The sequence below is a fragment of the Eucalyptus grandis genome, chromosome 8 (assembly GCF_016545825.1).
Source record: "Eucalyptus grandis isolate ANBG69807.140 chromosome 8, ASM1654582v1, whole genome shotgun sequence".
NCBI lineage: Eukaryota > Viridiplantae > Streptophyta > Magnoliopsida > Myrtales > Myrtaceae > Eucalyptus > Eucalyptus grandis.
In genome coordinates, this window is record NC_052619.1 from 26743878 (window position 1) to 26757947 (window position 14070).

At 38.9% G+C, this 14070-nt stretch overlaps 2 protein-coding genes across 3 annotated transcripts; both read left to right on the forward strand.

Annotated features, from left to right (window-relative positions):
* Positions 1-2366: 2366 nt before the first annotated feature.
* LOC104457173 lies at positions 2367-5967 on the forward strand. 2 transcript variants are annotated; one of them, XM_039301171.1, is made up of 3 exons: positions 2367-3135; positions 3605-4164; positions 5236-5967. In XM_039301171.1, the coding sequence occupies exons 1-2, from the start codon at positions 2791-2793 to the stop codon at positions 4130-4132; spliced, it is 873 nt and encodes a 290-aa protein (XP_039157105.1). In that variant the 5' UTR covers positions 2367-2790; the 3' UTR covers positions 4133-4164; positions 5236-5967. The 2 variants fall into 2 exon arrangements, with proteins under 2 accessions (XP_039157105.1, XP_010070417.2); XM_010072115.3 differs by having other exon boundaries at positions 2378-3135.
* A 6911-nt stretch (positions 5968-12878) lies between these two features.
* Positions 12879-13933, forward strand: LOC120287100. The gene is made up of 4 exons (XM_039299783.1): positions 12879-13228; positions 13335-13489; positions 13712-13810; positions 13896-13933. The coding sequence occupies exons 1-4, from the start codon at positions 12879-12881 to the stop codon at positions 13931-13933; spliced, it is 642 nt and encodes a 213-aa protein (XP_039155717.1).
* The last annotated feature ends 137 nt before the right edge of the window (positions 13934-14070 follow it).

Here is a 14070-nt window from a genome sequence, read left to right on the forward strand (position 1 = left end):
AATAATGCAAATTTCGGTAATAAATGTTGGAAAATAATATTTTTATGTATATATAGATTCTATTTAGAAATACATGTGTATTATATGCTTAAATATGATTATCTATAATGAGGTCCGAAAAGAATCTAACCCATCTCATATTTGACTTACATATAACAAATAATGATAAATGAAAAGATTAAATTCATATTTGGCTCATATTTTACAAATAAATCATTGAAATCATATTTGAGAAAAAATCGTGAGGCCCCCGATGTTTGGTGGATCATCCATCCAAACTCCTTGTGGAGTTCATGTTGGGTAGAAACTGATTGCCCAATTATATTGATCTTGGGGATGAGTCTACTATGACCACTTTCTTGGCCCAATAATGATCCCAAGGCCCACTTTCGGTCCATCCTGGATTTGTTAGTTAATCCTAACTATAGCCCTCGCCCTATTACATGTTGTTGGACCTATCAAAGAAAAGTGCCCTTTAAAAACGAAAATCGATCCGAAAATCTTGGCTTGTCAGATTTATTCATAGGCGGGTCATACTAAACCAAAAGAAATGTGCAACTAGTCCATCTGATTAGAACGCATGCAGAAGACAATACTTACAGATACAGAAGTTACTAATGGTGAAAATTACAATGTCATTCCTCGATTAGTGCTTTTCAATTTTGTTGGGGGCTTTTGCACGTAAAATCTATTCAAGAAGATACATGTTTTTGGGCTTCAGTCAGATTCCATTAAGGGAGACCCAAATCAACATGTTACTCATTTTTCCAAGCCATGTACGGTGGGTAAAGGTTTTTGCCTAAAGGCATCCAAGTGACGGACGAGTCCTTCGGTGCACGAAGTTGTTAGGAGCAGTACTCATTGATATAATGTGTCAAAAACCAAAGTCTTACTCAGTTTTTTCAATAATGTTCACTATTTTCCGTTTATATTTAATATCATCACATGTAGATTTTTTGCGTTGAATCTATGATTCTCTAAATCAATTCTGTCTTGCAATCAGCTGCCAACATTGTTGATAGATTTGCATTATGGAGGGTCAATTTGGGCTAGAGGTATCAATATGAGATTTTTGTGAGGTAGAAATTAGTTTGATGTAACTATATCATGGGGGACAAGTTTAGGATCTTTAATGGTATTAACCCTCTATATTAATTAGAGGATAAACCTGCTAGCTCCATATAAGCAATTGACATTCTTGACTTGCCCTATATAAACACTCACCACCTTTATCTTTCGAGAGATACGCCTTCAAATACAATTTCAGATATGACATTTCAAATCTCATTCCTTAGACTCCCTTTCATTTAATATTCTTTTCGTCCTTCGGAACAATGTGCTATAATTTTAGAAAATTCATTGAAAATTGACCATACAAAAAATATCCAAATCATTATGGAATGACAACTCATTGATAAAGGTGTCTCAAGAATAAAATAGTTGAACCTTAATCAAAAGAAGGCACAAAAAGACTTACCATGTATTTGGCATATGTGCACCATAGAGGTTTAATAAATCACACATGAAATCCACTAAATCGAGATGTCAAAGTCTATCGATGCATCTACATTTTTTATTTATGTATACAAATGCAAGGTATACATGTGGTGGTTGTGTTTATTATGATATAATAAACTTTGAGCTCTTACACTACACTAACGTATATGTAGCTCAAAAACCAAAAACTATGCAAGATGGCGTGGACTCTATTATTTTTCATATTTGTGTTATGTTTATGACCAATTAGGCATACAAAATATGTCTTCTTTTTTAAAAAACAATCAATCAATCACCACTTCTTAATAAGTGATGAATAGAAGAGATTCCGACCTTCCACTACCCCCGCAGGATCTACAAGCGGGTGGTTGCGAATCTCGACATAAGATTCCAGATGTTAGCTTAAATGCATGTGATGAATTAGTTGGCAAAGGATTGAGCGTGGCTCATGTGCTCCCACTTGAGGTTACACACTCTTTCTCTCTAAATCACAAGTATTGTCTTTGCACGTATACGTAGTGGAAGTGGCCACACCATTCTGGTGCATAGTGAAATTACGAGCATTCGCGAATTTACGAGGATTACTTACTAAACTCATTTTATAAAGTGAGAGGATGTGCTCTATATAAACCATATGATCTAGTGAATTCTGATCACATGTCGCTTGAAATATGATCAAGTGATTTTTGTTTTAAAATCACAGCCAGATTTTGAAATGAATATATATATATATATATATATATATATATATATATATATATATCTCACTTTTTTCTTTGATCATCCTAGAATATCTATGCAAGTTGGTTTATTGTTCTTGCAGGACTTTAAAATAGTGAAGTTCATTAACTTGGGTGGATGCCAGTCACTGGTTTGTATGCCGGACGTCTCTTATATTCCAAATCTCGAGAAAATGGTTCTCCATGGGTGCGAAAACTTGGAGCGTGTCCATGATTCAGTTGCAAATCATCGTAAGTTACGGTCGTTGAATTTAGGATGTTGCTCTAAATTGCAAAGATTCCCTGATATTCCAAATGAGAACAAAAGCTTGAAAAAATTCAACTTGAATGGACTTCAATTGAAGAACTTCCTACATCCATAAAAAATCTTGTCTCTCTCGAGAAGATATTTTTATTTCATTGCAAGAAACTGGCAATCCTTCCATCTAGCATTTACAAGTTGCAAAATCTTGGAGTCTTGCAACTTAGTGGCTGCTCACAACTAATCAAGTTTCCAAAGAAGGAGGAGGAGGAGGAGGATTTGAGTGAACCCCATACAAAGACGGGATTTCCTATGTTAGAGTGGTTGAATCTTGAAGGGTGCCATCTATCAGAAGTAGAGTTCTTGGAAAATCTTTCTTGTCCCCGCCTATTCTCTTTATATTTGTCTGGAAACAATTTTACTAACCTTCCTACATTGGAGAGACTAAATGACTTAAAAGAATTGGAGGTTTCAAATTGCCAACAACTACAGGAGATCCCCAAGATTCCAGGGAAATTGAGAACACTAAAGGCAAATAATTGCAAATCTCTAACTAGAATTCCCTCCAACATATGTGATGTTGAGGACGTTGAGTTATATTCAACTCGGGAGCTAGTCCGTAATGGGTTTCCCGTGAATGATTTGTTCATGCCTGAGGTTAGACTCTCTCTCTCTCTCTCTCTCTCTCTCTCTCTCTCTCTCTCTCTCTCTCTCTCTCTCTCTCTACATTGTGGCTTGCATTAGGTGTTTGTGCATTACAAAAGGCTAAAAATCCCGGAATGGTGGGCTAATTAAAAAAAATAAACATATAGAAAGTGATTGTGCAAACATATAGTGGAGGTTGCTGTAAGACAATGCAAAAGATTTTCTCTTTATTTATAGAACTCTAGTTCGCTGTTAAATTACAAGGACCGCCCAATGAAAAACTTCAATAACACATGTTCATCCGATTACAAAATCTTCAACAATACTTGTCCTGTTTCCACCAGTTAAGTACAAAAAAAAATCTTTGTATTGCTATTGCTAACTATATATAAAACTCTAGGATTGCCACTTAACTCATTCATAGTCCTCCTTTTAGGGGCCAATTTCTAAAAAACTATCTAACAGTTTACATCTATGACAGAGATTTCATTGCCAACCAAAGAGTCGAGTTGTTCTACCTGGAGGAGAGATGCCAAAGTGGTTGTTGTCCAATAAAGAGGGCTATTTATCTTTTATGGCTTCAAAGGACTTATATGAAAAGATCCTAGGAGTAGCTATCTGTGTTGCATTTCAAGTAGAAGCAAGCTTGTATAAGCTATCTACATCTCGCCCATTTGAGCTTATAGGAATTGTTAATTGCAAAGGCAATATACATACAAGGCATTTCAAGATATTTGATTTGGATAATGTGTGGCTTGAGTATATGGAACCAGAGTGTTTGTGGACAGTAGACCATTTTGGTCCAAATGACTTGACTCATTTCCACATTAGCATTAGAGTACGCGACTATACCTATGGTAATGAACTACTTGTGAAAAAGTGTGGATTCCGACTAATATGCAAGCCACTAGAGAATGATTCAGAGGTTTTGCTTCAAGACAATCAATTGCTAGATCCAGCTTTATTCTATGAGGTTTCGGATGAAGGTAATCCAAAAGTCATAAACTAGGATGGAAGCACATGGTTGATTTTTCAATCGAGGTATCTCTCTCTCTCTCTCTCTCTCTCTCTCTCTCCCCCTCAAATGTGTGCGTGTGTATATGCGTGTGTTTATGCATGTGTCGATATAGTGTACATTGGGTGCATGTAAAAAAAAAAATTGTAAATTCTAGACAAACAAACAAATTTAATATAAAGTCATTCTGCACATGTGTATAAAGCTTAACAAAATCTCAACTTGCCGCAATGACGAAGAGCCGATGTTCGTAATTCTTGTATTGAAAAATACAGTTGAAATCTTAGAAAACCTACCAAACAAATGGACACGTGGTTCTTGATGTTACGGTTGATCATAACAACCAACACCAATAATAGTACTAGATCAACTCTACGGACTAAGATAAAACTACACAACTATAATAACTCAATAATTCGACACGAGACCTTTTTCACTCTTAGGTGTTTGTTGCTATTATGATAGGGGACCGTCGCACTACATGCCTTGCTAGCCACATGCGGATTACTTGGGCAGTGTGATTTAATTTTATTAATAGAGAACTGCATTTCAGATTCTCCTTTTATATAAAGTTAGAGCACATAAAACGGGCAAGTGTTTGGATGAGGTTGGTTTATAGAGAGGGCTTGCATTAGATTTTCCTTTCCAATTTTCCATTAGTTTGAGTGCAAGTAGAAGTTTTTTCTTTAATTTGTTGTAATTATGTTAAGTTTGTTGCAAGTAAGTTGGAGTTCAATTAGGACAGTTTGTACTAAAGAATCGACGATCTCTAAAGTGAACTCATAACAATGAACATTAGACAATGGGGTCTGATGGGGGCGATTAATTTCTTGGACGTGCCATTCTATTTTCCATCAATTTTTCACTTCCTATATAGTACACTCGTATTGTATGAGCTACATCTGGGGTGATTGAATCTAATATTAGGGGTGGCTAGCACTTGTGAGGGAAGGATTTCCAATGTAAGTAAGGATCAATATGTCTAATTATTACAGAACTCTAGCTTTAGTGGAATTACTAGGAATATGTACCAGTCAAACTCTTCTTCTTGACTAATTACAAACTTGGATACTCCTAACAATTTACCCATATAACAGAAGCATCGCTATTCTAGCTTTTGGCCTGATTATCGGAATGTTAGCCCCGGAAGAGAGATGCCAAAGGGGTTTGTCCTTGTTGAAGACAGTACTATATCTTTCAAGGCTTCGCAAGACTTGTACAACAAGTTCAAAGGATTGTTTCTTTGTGTTAACTTTGATGTAGAAGATGGAGAAAAGGAAGTATCTTTTGACATCGTACCACGTGTTAACGGCCAAAGGCGAAATGAGCAATCAGGAACTCTTGGTTCATTTGATACGGATCACGTGTGGTTTCAACTCTTCAAACCAAATGCACTGTGGGGATTCTTGGAGGGAGTAGTCGACTTTAATCAATTTGACGAGAGTTATCTGAGATTTAGCCTTAATATTAGAGTAGCGGGTGCAACGGTGAAAAGGTTGGGATATGTGATGCAATCCGATCCACTAGAGGATGCTTTGAAGGTTGAGCTTGAAAAGAATCGATTAATGGATCCAGCTTCACTATTTCAGGATGATGGGAATCCATGGGTCTATGGGAGCAACGGATGGAAGAAATTGTGCAATAAACTCGAACATATGCATGGAGGGAGAGACTTAATATATTAGAAGAGGGGCATCATGCCAGGCTCATGTGTCATCAGCATGGGGGCGGGCCACTGCGAGAGGTAAAGCAGAGGTTTTGCGAAAAGATTCGGAGTCATTTCCAAGTTATTTGTATTAGGGTTTGTGTGAATGTGTGTGAGGGATTGATAGTATCTACGTATATAAGGATTGCGAGTGTGTCTTATTTTTTTATTTTTTTCAATTTCTATTTTTTCTTCCTTTTGTGGCCCAATGTGGGCGGGTAAAATTGTCACGCCCCAATCCTCGAGGACGCACCCATCCTTCTTCCTTGGTCGATTTTAAAGTGCGATATCCCAAGACTAAGTATCGCCGACCCTTTCTGTTACTCATGCGCATGCGGAAGTGGTTATAAATCCCCAGACAATAAAACAATGGGATAGAAAAGCAAGCCATATTATTTTCTTATTGAAATTCACAACCATACTTTTATTAACAGCATAACTCATAGTATATTTATAATACTATTCACAGCATACTTGTCTCACACCTATCTACACTAAGACAGGGTTTATAAAATGGATGGGATCTCAATCCACATTCGGGTTATACTCAAGATCCCTCTCTGGATCATCTTCTTCTTCAAAAGTCTTTCTCCCCTTTAGGTTCCTCCTCCTCAGCTTCTCCTCAGGGTCCTGAAACGGCTATTCAATAACCAATGAGACCATGTCCCAGCGAGTTCTACCCCCTAAGACTCGATTGGTAAACCAATACACTACTCGGTTGCCTAAGCACAACATGAGTCAAAGGACTTACCTTGGCCTCAGATTCCATCTGCATATTAGTATAGTTCGATAGGTACTCAAACAATCACATCACCGATCGAAGCATCGATCAAATCGACCTAGTCAATTTCATGTCAGTCGGACCATTTCTAGGTCATTCATCCAACACCAAGCAACTTTCTTATATTTAGTGGCTTTACGGTCCCACCCGACCCTTTCGGGATGTAGTGGCTTTATGGTCCCACTCGACCCTTTCAAGACCTAGTGGCTTTACGGTCCCACCCGACCCTTTCAAGATTTAGTGGCTTTACGATCCCACCCGACCCTTTCAAGATCTAATTTAGGAATGAATCTTAAAATCACTCATGAATTACTTTAGCACCAAATAAAGCTCAAATAAATAAATTGACCGCACCACGACAATCGCACGAAATTCCAGTCACCAGCCATCCCGGTTGAATTTCCGGAAAATAGATAATTAAATAATTAATTTCGAAAATTAAATAAATAATTATAAAAAATTCAATTTAGGCCCATCATGCCGAATTGGAAGCCGAGACGAGCCCGGAAAATTACCGAGACTCGTTCCATAAATAACATGGCATGCCTACTTGCTAATGTCTATTTCTAACCACCTAACATGCATCATTAAGTCTCTAATTTAATTAATCTAAACTAATCTAACCACCTAATTATATTTAATTAAATCTAACCAACCCCTAAGCATAATTAGCAAATTAAGAAAGCATTAGTGAGTAAAATTCACTTGGTAAAAGCGGAGACTGAATCACCGCAACGGCGACGCGACGGCGACCGAAATCGGGCTTTCGACAACACCGGCGGGCTTAGACCGGGCCTTAAGCTCGGCCCAACAAATCTCGGCCCAACTGAGATTTATTCTTGCACTGGATTGGGCTTCACTTGACTGAACGGGCCTTGAATGGGCTGTCCTCGCAGGCTGAACTTGCTGAATTGGGCCCAATGGAATTAATGGAGAGATGGGCTGAGCTGGGCCGGCTTCTTGGGCTGACCTGAAGGAAGTTGGGCCAAAACTGAAATGCAGGAGCAGATGGGCTAAATACACGGCCCAAAGAAGCTGTTGGCCGTGGGCTGCTGGAATTGTCGAGCTGGGCCAGAGACACGTGCGGACAGCTTTGTCCGAATTGCAGGAGCTGCTGTCTTTGTTGCTGGGTGGCTTCGACTTTGCTGGAATTCACGGGCCAAAGTTGTTGGCTCGAGAATTTCAATCGAGGCAGCGTTGGCGAGATGAAGACAACGCTACCGAAGGACTTCTCTCGGTTGGAATTCTGCAGGACTTTGCTTCGTGGCAGCTGTTTCGTGGAGCCTAACCAAAGACGATGGGGGCAGTCAACGAGCCAAGTCCTCCGTTGGAAGGTTGACCGGAGCTGAGGGGAAACTGACGAGTGGCAACCTGCAGGAGCTTCGGTGGATCGTGGCCTCGCTTCGGTGGTGTCTTCGCTGGACGCATGAAGCGGTGAGGAGCTTCAGTCAACAAACGGCAAGCTGGGTCTTGCGGCCTTGACTGAACACGTGGGGCTTCTTCTTCCGTGGGCGTTGAGACGTGAGAAGGGCTGCAACAAACGATGGGAGCTCCGCTCGGTCTTCTTCTATGCCTTTCCTGAAAATGTCGAATGAATTGGGGGGGAATGGTGGAGAAGTAGTTCACGGCAATATGATGGAGAGGATGAGGGAGAGGTGGGGCCTTGGCTTGATATTTTGCAAAAATATCATCCAAGAATCAATCTTGGCCATGTAAAAATCTTTGGCGCCTTGAACAGCCATCAAATGCCCCATATAACCTCCCAAGTGGTCCATTCTTTGCTAGGGTGTGGAGATGTTGCGAATTTCTCAAGTGCTTGCTTCAATTCACCTCTTCTATTCTCTCTTGATTCATTTTAAATTGGCCACCATAATTTCAATCGATGTCTCAATGCTTCACTTGCTATTTTTCCTCATCCAATAACCCATCTTGCATCTCAATTTTGCAACCGAAAACCATCTCTAGCATTTTCTGCACTAAAACAACCCCGCGATGACTTTTTCCCAAAAAGTGTCGGATGTCAGAAAAATCTTCAGAGACTGAGTCGATACTCCTAAAATTTATTGTGACATAACAGAAACTCCAATTTCTGAAATCGGACTTGAATTTGCGATTAATTTTAACTTGGTGCATTTTTAGCGTAACCTATACTACCGAGTAGTTTTTAGAACTTTTTAGGGCAAATAACCCGTGGTCGATTTTCTTTGAGCCACTATGAACCCACTTGAGGATCCAAATGCGGACACAGGGTACCAAAACAATAAGAAAATCAATCTAGGGCTGGTCGACGAGAATTTTCTAATTTAGTGGGGTCACCCACGATTAGCCACATATCTCTGTCGAACCAGTCTATCTCTAATTTCAAATCAATTTTTAACTATGCCGTAATGACCTCTAAAGATGGACACGGTCGAGAAGCCGATTCTTGATCGAATTTTCAAGTCTATTGTCTTAAAATTCCTCAATAATTTCCTAGATAGTCTCATGATCTCGAGAGTGATCGGCTTTGAGAATAACCCATGGCGTGTCAATGAAATGCCTAATTTATTCAGTAGAAGACAGGGTTGAAAAATCTGGATGTCACAAAAATCCCTCCCTTTCTATATTTGTGCTAGTTTCTCGTAGGGGTGTGCAACGAAAACCGCTCGAATCAAGAACCGGCCGAAACGAACCAGACCAGTCGGTTTGGGCGGTCCTAGAGGGTCTCGGTCCGGTCTCGGGTTCCTATTTTGGAACCGGTGACCGGTGGTTTGGTTCTCGATTTTGGGGTCTGAACTGGACCGACCGAACCAATCGGACCGACCATTTATATATATTAATTTCTAAACTAATTTACATTACCCATTACCATCATATTCATTTTTCCTCTCGTAACTCAAAGCTAATCTCTTCCCTCTTTTGTGTTTCTGAACTAATCTACACTTTGTACAATAACCATCACATGAGATTTTCTTTTCTAAATTTTGCAATTCTCACTTTCCTTTCCCTCTTGAAACCTTATCCCCTCTCTCTCTTTTTTTTTTTTTTTTTAAAGTTTCGGCTCTAATCTACAATAACCATCACATCAACTTTCATTTTCCCAAATTTTGCAATCCAATGGACCAATTCGGTGGCAATTCTCACTTTGCTTTTCCCTCTCAAAACCGTAACCCCTCTCCTCTTGCTCGCTCGACGCCTTGCCCCCAATGCCTCACCTTATGCCCCACTCGCTCCGACGCTCGGCTCTTTTCCTCCGAGTGCCTCGTTGCAACGTCCCACCTCACACCTCACTCCCTCGAACGCTCAACTCTCTTCCTCCTCCAAGTGCCTTGCTGCAACTTCTTGTCTCACACCTCGCTCCCTTGGATGCTCGGCTCTCTTCCTCCTCCGAGCGTCTTGCCCCGATGCCTCGCTTCACGCCTCGCTCGCTCTGACGCTTGGCTCTCTTCCTCCTCCGAGCGCCTATCTGTGAGGTCTTGCCTCACTGCGCTTGCTCGGACACTCGACTGTCTTCCTTCTTCGAGCTCCTGACCTCGACACCTTGCTGGCTCTAATGCTCAGCAAGTGCCTCACCTTGACGCCTCGCTCGCTCTAACGCTTGGCTCTCTTCCTCCTCTGCTTCGCATGAGTTCTGTGCATTTAAGCTTGGCTCTCTTCCTCTTACCCTTTGCCCAAGATTTGTGCATTCCTGCTCTTTAGAGTGATGTTTGCATGTTGACTGACACAGGTGCGTTCTCGGCTTCACTTTCGTCGGTTTTAGATCGCTGTCTTTTTGTAGTGTTTATCACTTGGAGACTGTATTTACATTTACTAGTGATTTAGAAATCAGTGTAATAGTTATTTAGAAAAAAAATCAAAATAGAGTGAATCACTATCGTTGATTTTTATTTAGTTGACAATGCTCGCTATATTTATAATTGTTCTTCATTGTCGACTTTGTCTTTAATTTTTATGTGAAATTCAAGTTTCTTATTAACTTTGGTCTCATGGCAATTCAAAATTGTTAACACCCTTTAAAATGATGTTCCCTATTTAGCAAAAAAAGTCTCTGTGTGAGAAAGGAAGTTCATATATGATCTATGTGCCACTTGTGACACAATGCCGACGATTATTCATTGGTTCGGTTTTCAAGCGTTGGAGTAACTTTTCCTTACTTTTTTGTGATGATTTCTATGTTGTTGTAATTCGGTTTATGTGATTTTCTTTTTTCGCTTTTTCATCTAACTTTGATGTGATCTACTTGTCACAATTGATATAGGTGTGGCAGTCTCATTGGAGCTTGCTTGGTTGTTCAGTCTCTAAATGTGTCTGCTGATAGGTCGTGAGAAGCATGTAGCAGTAAGTCGCAGCCTCCCGTAGTCGCAGCCTTGCCTCATGCCTAGCTTCAATCGAGTTGCTTAAGCCTTGACGTCGACACCTTCCCCTCTCACGACCTTGCCTCCGGCCTAGCTCGATGCTCAAACGCCTTTCCATTGTCAAAATTGGTACCTTTTCTCTTTCTCCACAAGTTGTGAAAATTTTAATTGCCAATTGATTGATTGATTCGGGGGCAATCCTATGATGGTTAGGAATGAATTTGGTTTAGGGGCATTGAGGTTTATGTTGTCAGGTCTGATCTCTCTAGTTTGTTGATGCGAATTGCGGATGGTATTTTGATTCAAGGATTTTGATTAGAATCACTTGTATGCTTTGACCAATTATGAATTGGTCAAAGTCTTCAATTTTCCCTTTTCGAGCGAGTTTGTGTTGGAGGAGTTGTAGTTTTGGAGTGTTCATTTAGCCCATTTTCATTAGCATTCTCTATTTGATCGGTTTAAGTATATGAAATTCTGTTTTTGGTTTGTCGATGGTCCATTTTGAGGAAAATGTATCACTTTGGCTGCTAGAAATCTGCTCTTGCTCGAGTTGCAACTTAATATCTGCTTAATTTTTTAGTATCTATTTTGGTAGGTATAGTTATATGATCAATATGGCCATGACATTAAGAAGTAAGGCTGCAATCATATCTTTAGTATCCCTATTGCTGTAAATGAATATGATGGTTTGATGGCTCATTATAATGTTTTGTTTGATTCAGGCGATCTATTTATATGTCAATGGAAGTGGATCAATCAAATGATGATATGAATCCTATGATAGACTCACTAGAACATCAAGGTGAAGAAATTGATAACATCGAAGTGGCATCCAACACAAACAAAGTATCTAATACTTGTTTTCCTTAGTTCTGGTAAATGAACATCAACAGTTTGGCTTCATTTTCATAAGGGAAAAACCGAGAAGGAGAAAACTATGGTGATTTGCAATTATTGTGGGGCCAAGTATACGTACTCTGTTGATAATGGTACTTCCGCTATGTTAAAGCACTTGAAAATGTTCAATAAGCATCCTCGCAACGTAGATAAGAAGCAAAAAAATTTCACCCCACGTAGAGCATAAGGGATAACAATGGGGCATACTAGTACTGATGATAGTGCAAATGGCTTATCAGCATGGGAATTCGATCAAAATCGTTGTAGACAAATGCTTGTTCGAATGATCATAACGGATGAACTACCTTTTTCGATGATTGAACGTGTTGGATTCCGTGATTTTATTAATCAGTTACAACCTCTCTTTCATCACATCTCACGATTTACAGTGGCTAGAGATTGCATGAAGTTATATCTTTGTGAGAAAAAAAGTTTGAAGACTTACTTTGGTAAGCTTAAGTCTAGGATTGCACTCACGACTGATACTTGGAGTTCTTTCTAGAATTTGAATTATTTATGTCTCACCGCACATTTTGTTGATGATGATTGGAAATTGCACAAAAGAATAATCAATTTTGTGGTGATGCCTAGTCATAAGGGCAAGGATATCGGGAAAATGATTGAGAAATGCATCTATGAGTGAGGAATAGAGAAAAAAGTGTCCACAATCACTGTGGATAATGCTAGTTCTAATGATATTGCCATTGGATTTTTAAAAGAAAAATTATCAAGAGATAGGCTATTAATCTTAAAATGTGATGTTTTACACATGAGGTGCATGGCTCATATTTTAAACTTGATTGTGAAGGATGGATTGACCGAGGTACATGATTCTATTACACGTATTCGAAACGTGGTTAACCATGTGAGAAGTTCTCCCATGAGAGCCAAAACATTTCAAGGTTGCATTGAAAGTGCAAGGATCACTTATAAGGATTCGGTTTGTCTTAATATCACAACTAGGTGGAACTCTACTTATCTCATGTTGGATACTACCTTAAATTCAGAAAAGCTTTTGAAATGATGGAAGAAGATGATCCTTCTTTCTTAAGTGAGCTTGATTATGACACTCATACACATGAAGATTGGGAATATGCTGGAATTCTTTTAGTATTTTTAAAGAATTTTTATGATATCACCAACAAGATGTCCAAGACTCTATATATCACTGCGAATGATTATTTCAATGAGATAGCAACTTTATATAAAACTTTGAAACAAGTGGAGAAGGCTTCAGATATTAGTTTGAAAGTTATGGGTGCAAAGATGAAGGAGAAGTTTGACAAATACTATGGGAGTTTTGAAAAAGTAAATATGATGGTGTTGATCGGTGATATTGGATCCAAGAAGAAAGATGAGCTATGTGCGGTATTGTTATAGATTAATTTATGATGATAGTGCGAAAGCTGATGAAATGTATGATAAGGAGAGAATTCCCCTGGAAAGATTGTTTCATTTTTATGAAAAATCTTATTTTAGTTCTTGTGATAGAAATTTGGGTATTGATATTGATAGTAGTTGGGATCCTGATAACCATGAGGAGGGTAAGAAGGATGATCTTGATTTGGTTGAGGATTTCAATTCAGACAAGGTATTTGCTATCTTTCTTCGTGAGGAGAAAAAAGTGTCAGCAGGTAAGCTATCTGAGCTCAATAAGTATCTTAAAGCCGAACGTGAAGAAAGTCGTGATCTTGACCTATTGATGTGGTGGAAAACTACTAGCCAAAAGTTTGAAATCCTTTCTTTGATGGCTCGAGATATTTTATTTATTCCTGTAACAACCGTTGCTTCGGAGTCAACTTTCAGTACATCCCGTCGTGTGCTTGATGACTTTTGAAGTTCTTTAACTCCTACAGTGGTGGAAACTTTGATTTGCACTCAAGATTGGTTAAGAAAGATTAGCATGCCGATTAATGTTGAAGAGTGCATTGAGAATGCGGAAAGATTTGAATGGGGTAAGTCATCGATGTATCTTTTTATCTTGTAATTCTTTTGTATATCTAATAAGTGAATGCTCTATTTATTATTTTGTTTTGTTAGATATGAATAATGTTCATTCAGAGCTTACCGATAAATAGAGTTTGCAAGTTCAAGTGAAAGAAATATATGTGGTGAGATTTTTCATTAATTATTTGAGTTCAATTAAAAGTAATTCTACTTTAAAACTAATGTTGAGTTATCATATATACTTATTGCAGGATTATTAGCAAGTTTT

Bases quoted from the DNA above. Each gene is read 5' to 3' on its own strand.
- LOC104457173 (XM_039301171.1), top strand. From the start codon at position 2,791: ATGTTAGAGTGGTTGAATCTTGAAGGGTGCCATCTATCAGAAGTAGAG. The intron at 3,136-3,604 runs GTTAGACTCTCT...CATCTATGACAG, and splicing joins ATGATTTGTTCATGCCTGAG to AGATTTCATTGCCAACCAAA.
- LOC120287100 (XM_039299783.1), top strand. From the start codon at position 12,879: ATGGAAGAAGATGATCCTTCTTTCTTAAGTGAGCTTGATTATGACACT. The intron at 13,229-13,334 runs GTTATAGATTAA...ATCTTATTTTAG, and splicing joins GATGAGCTATGTGCGGTATT to TTCTTGTGATAGAAATTTGG. The intron at 13,811-13,895 runs GTAAGTCATCGA...TTGTTTTGTTAG, and splicing joins TGCGGAAAGATTTGAATGGG to ATATGAATAATGTTCATTCA.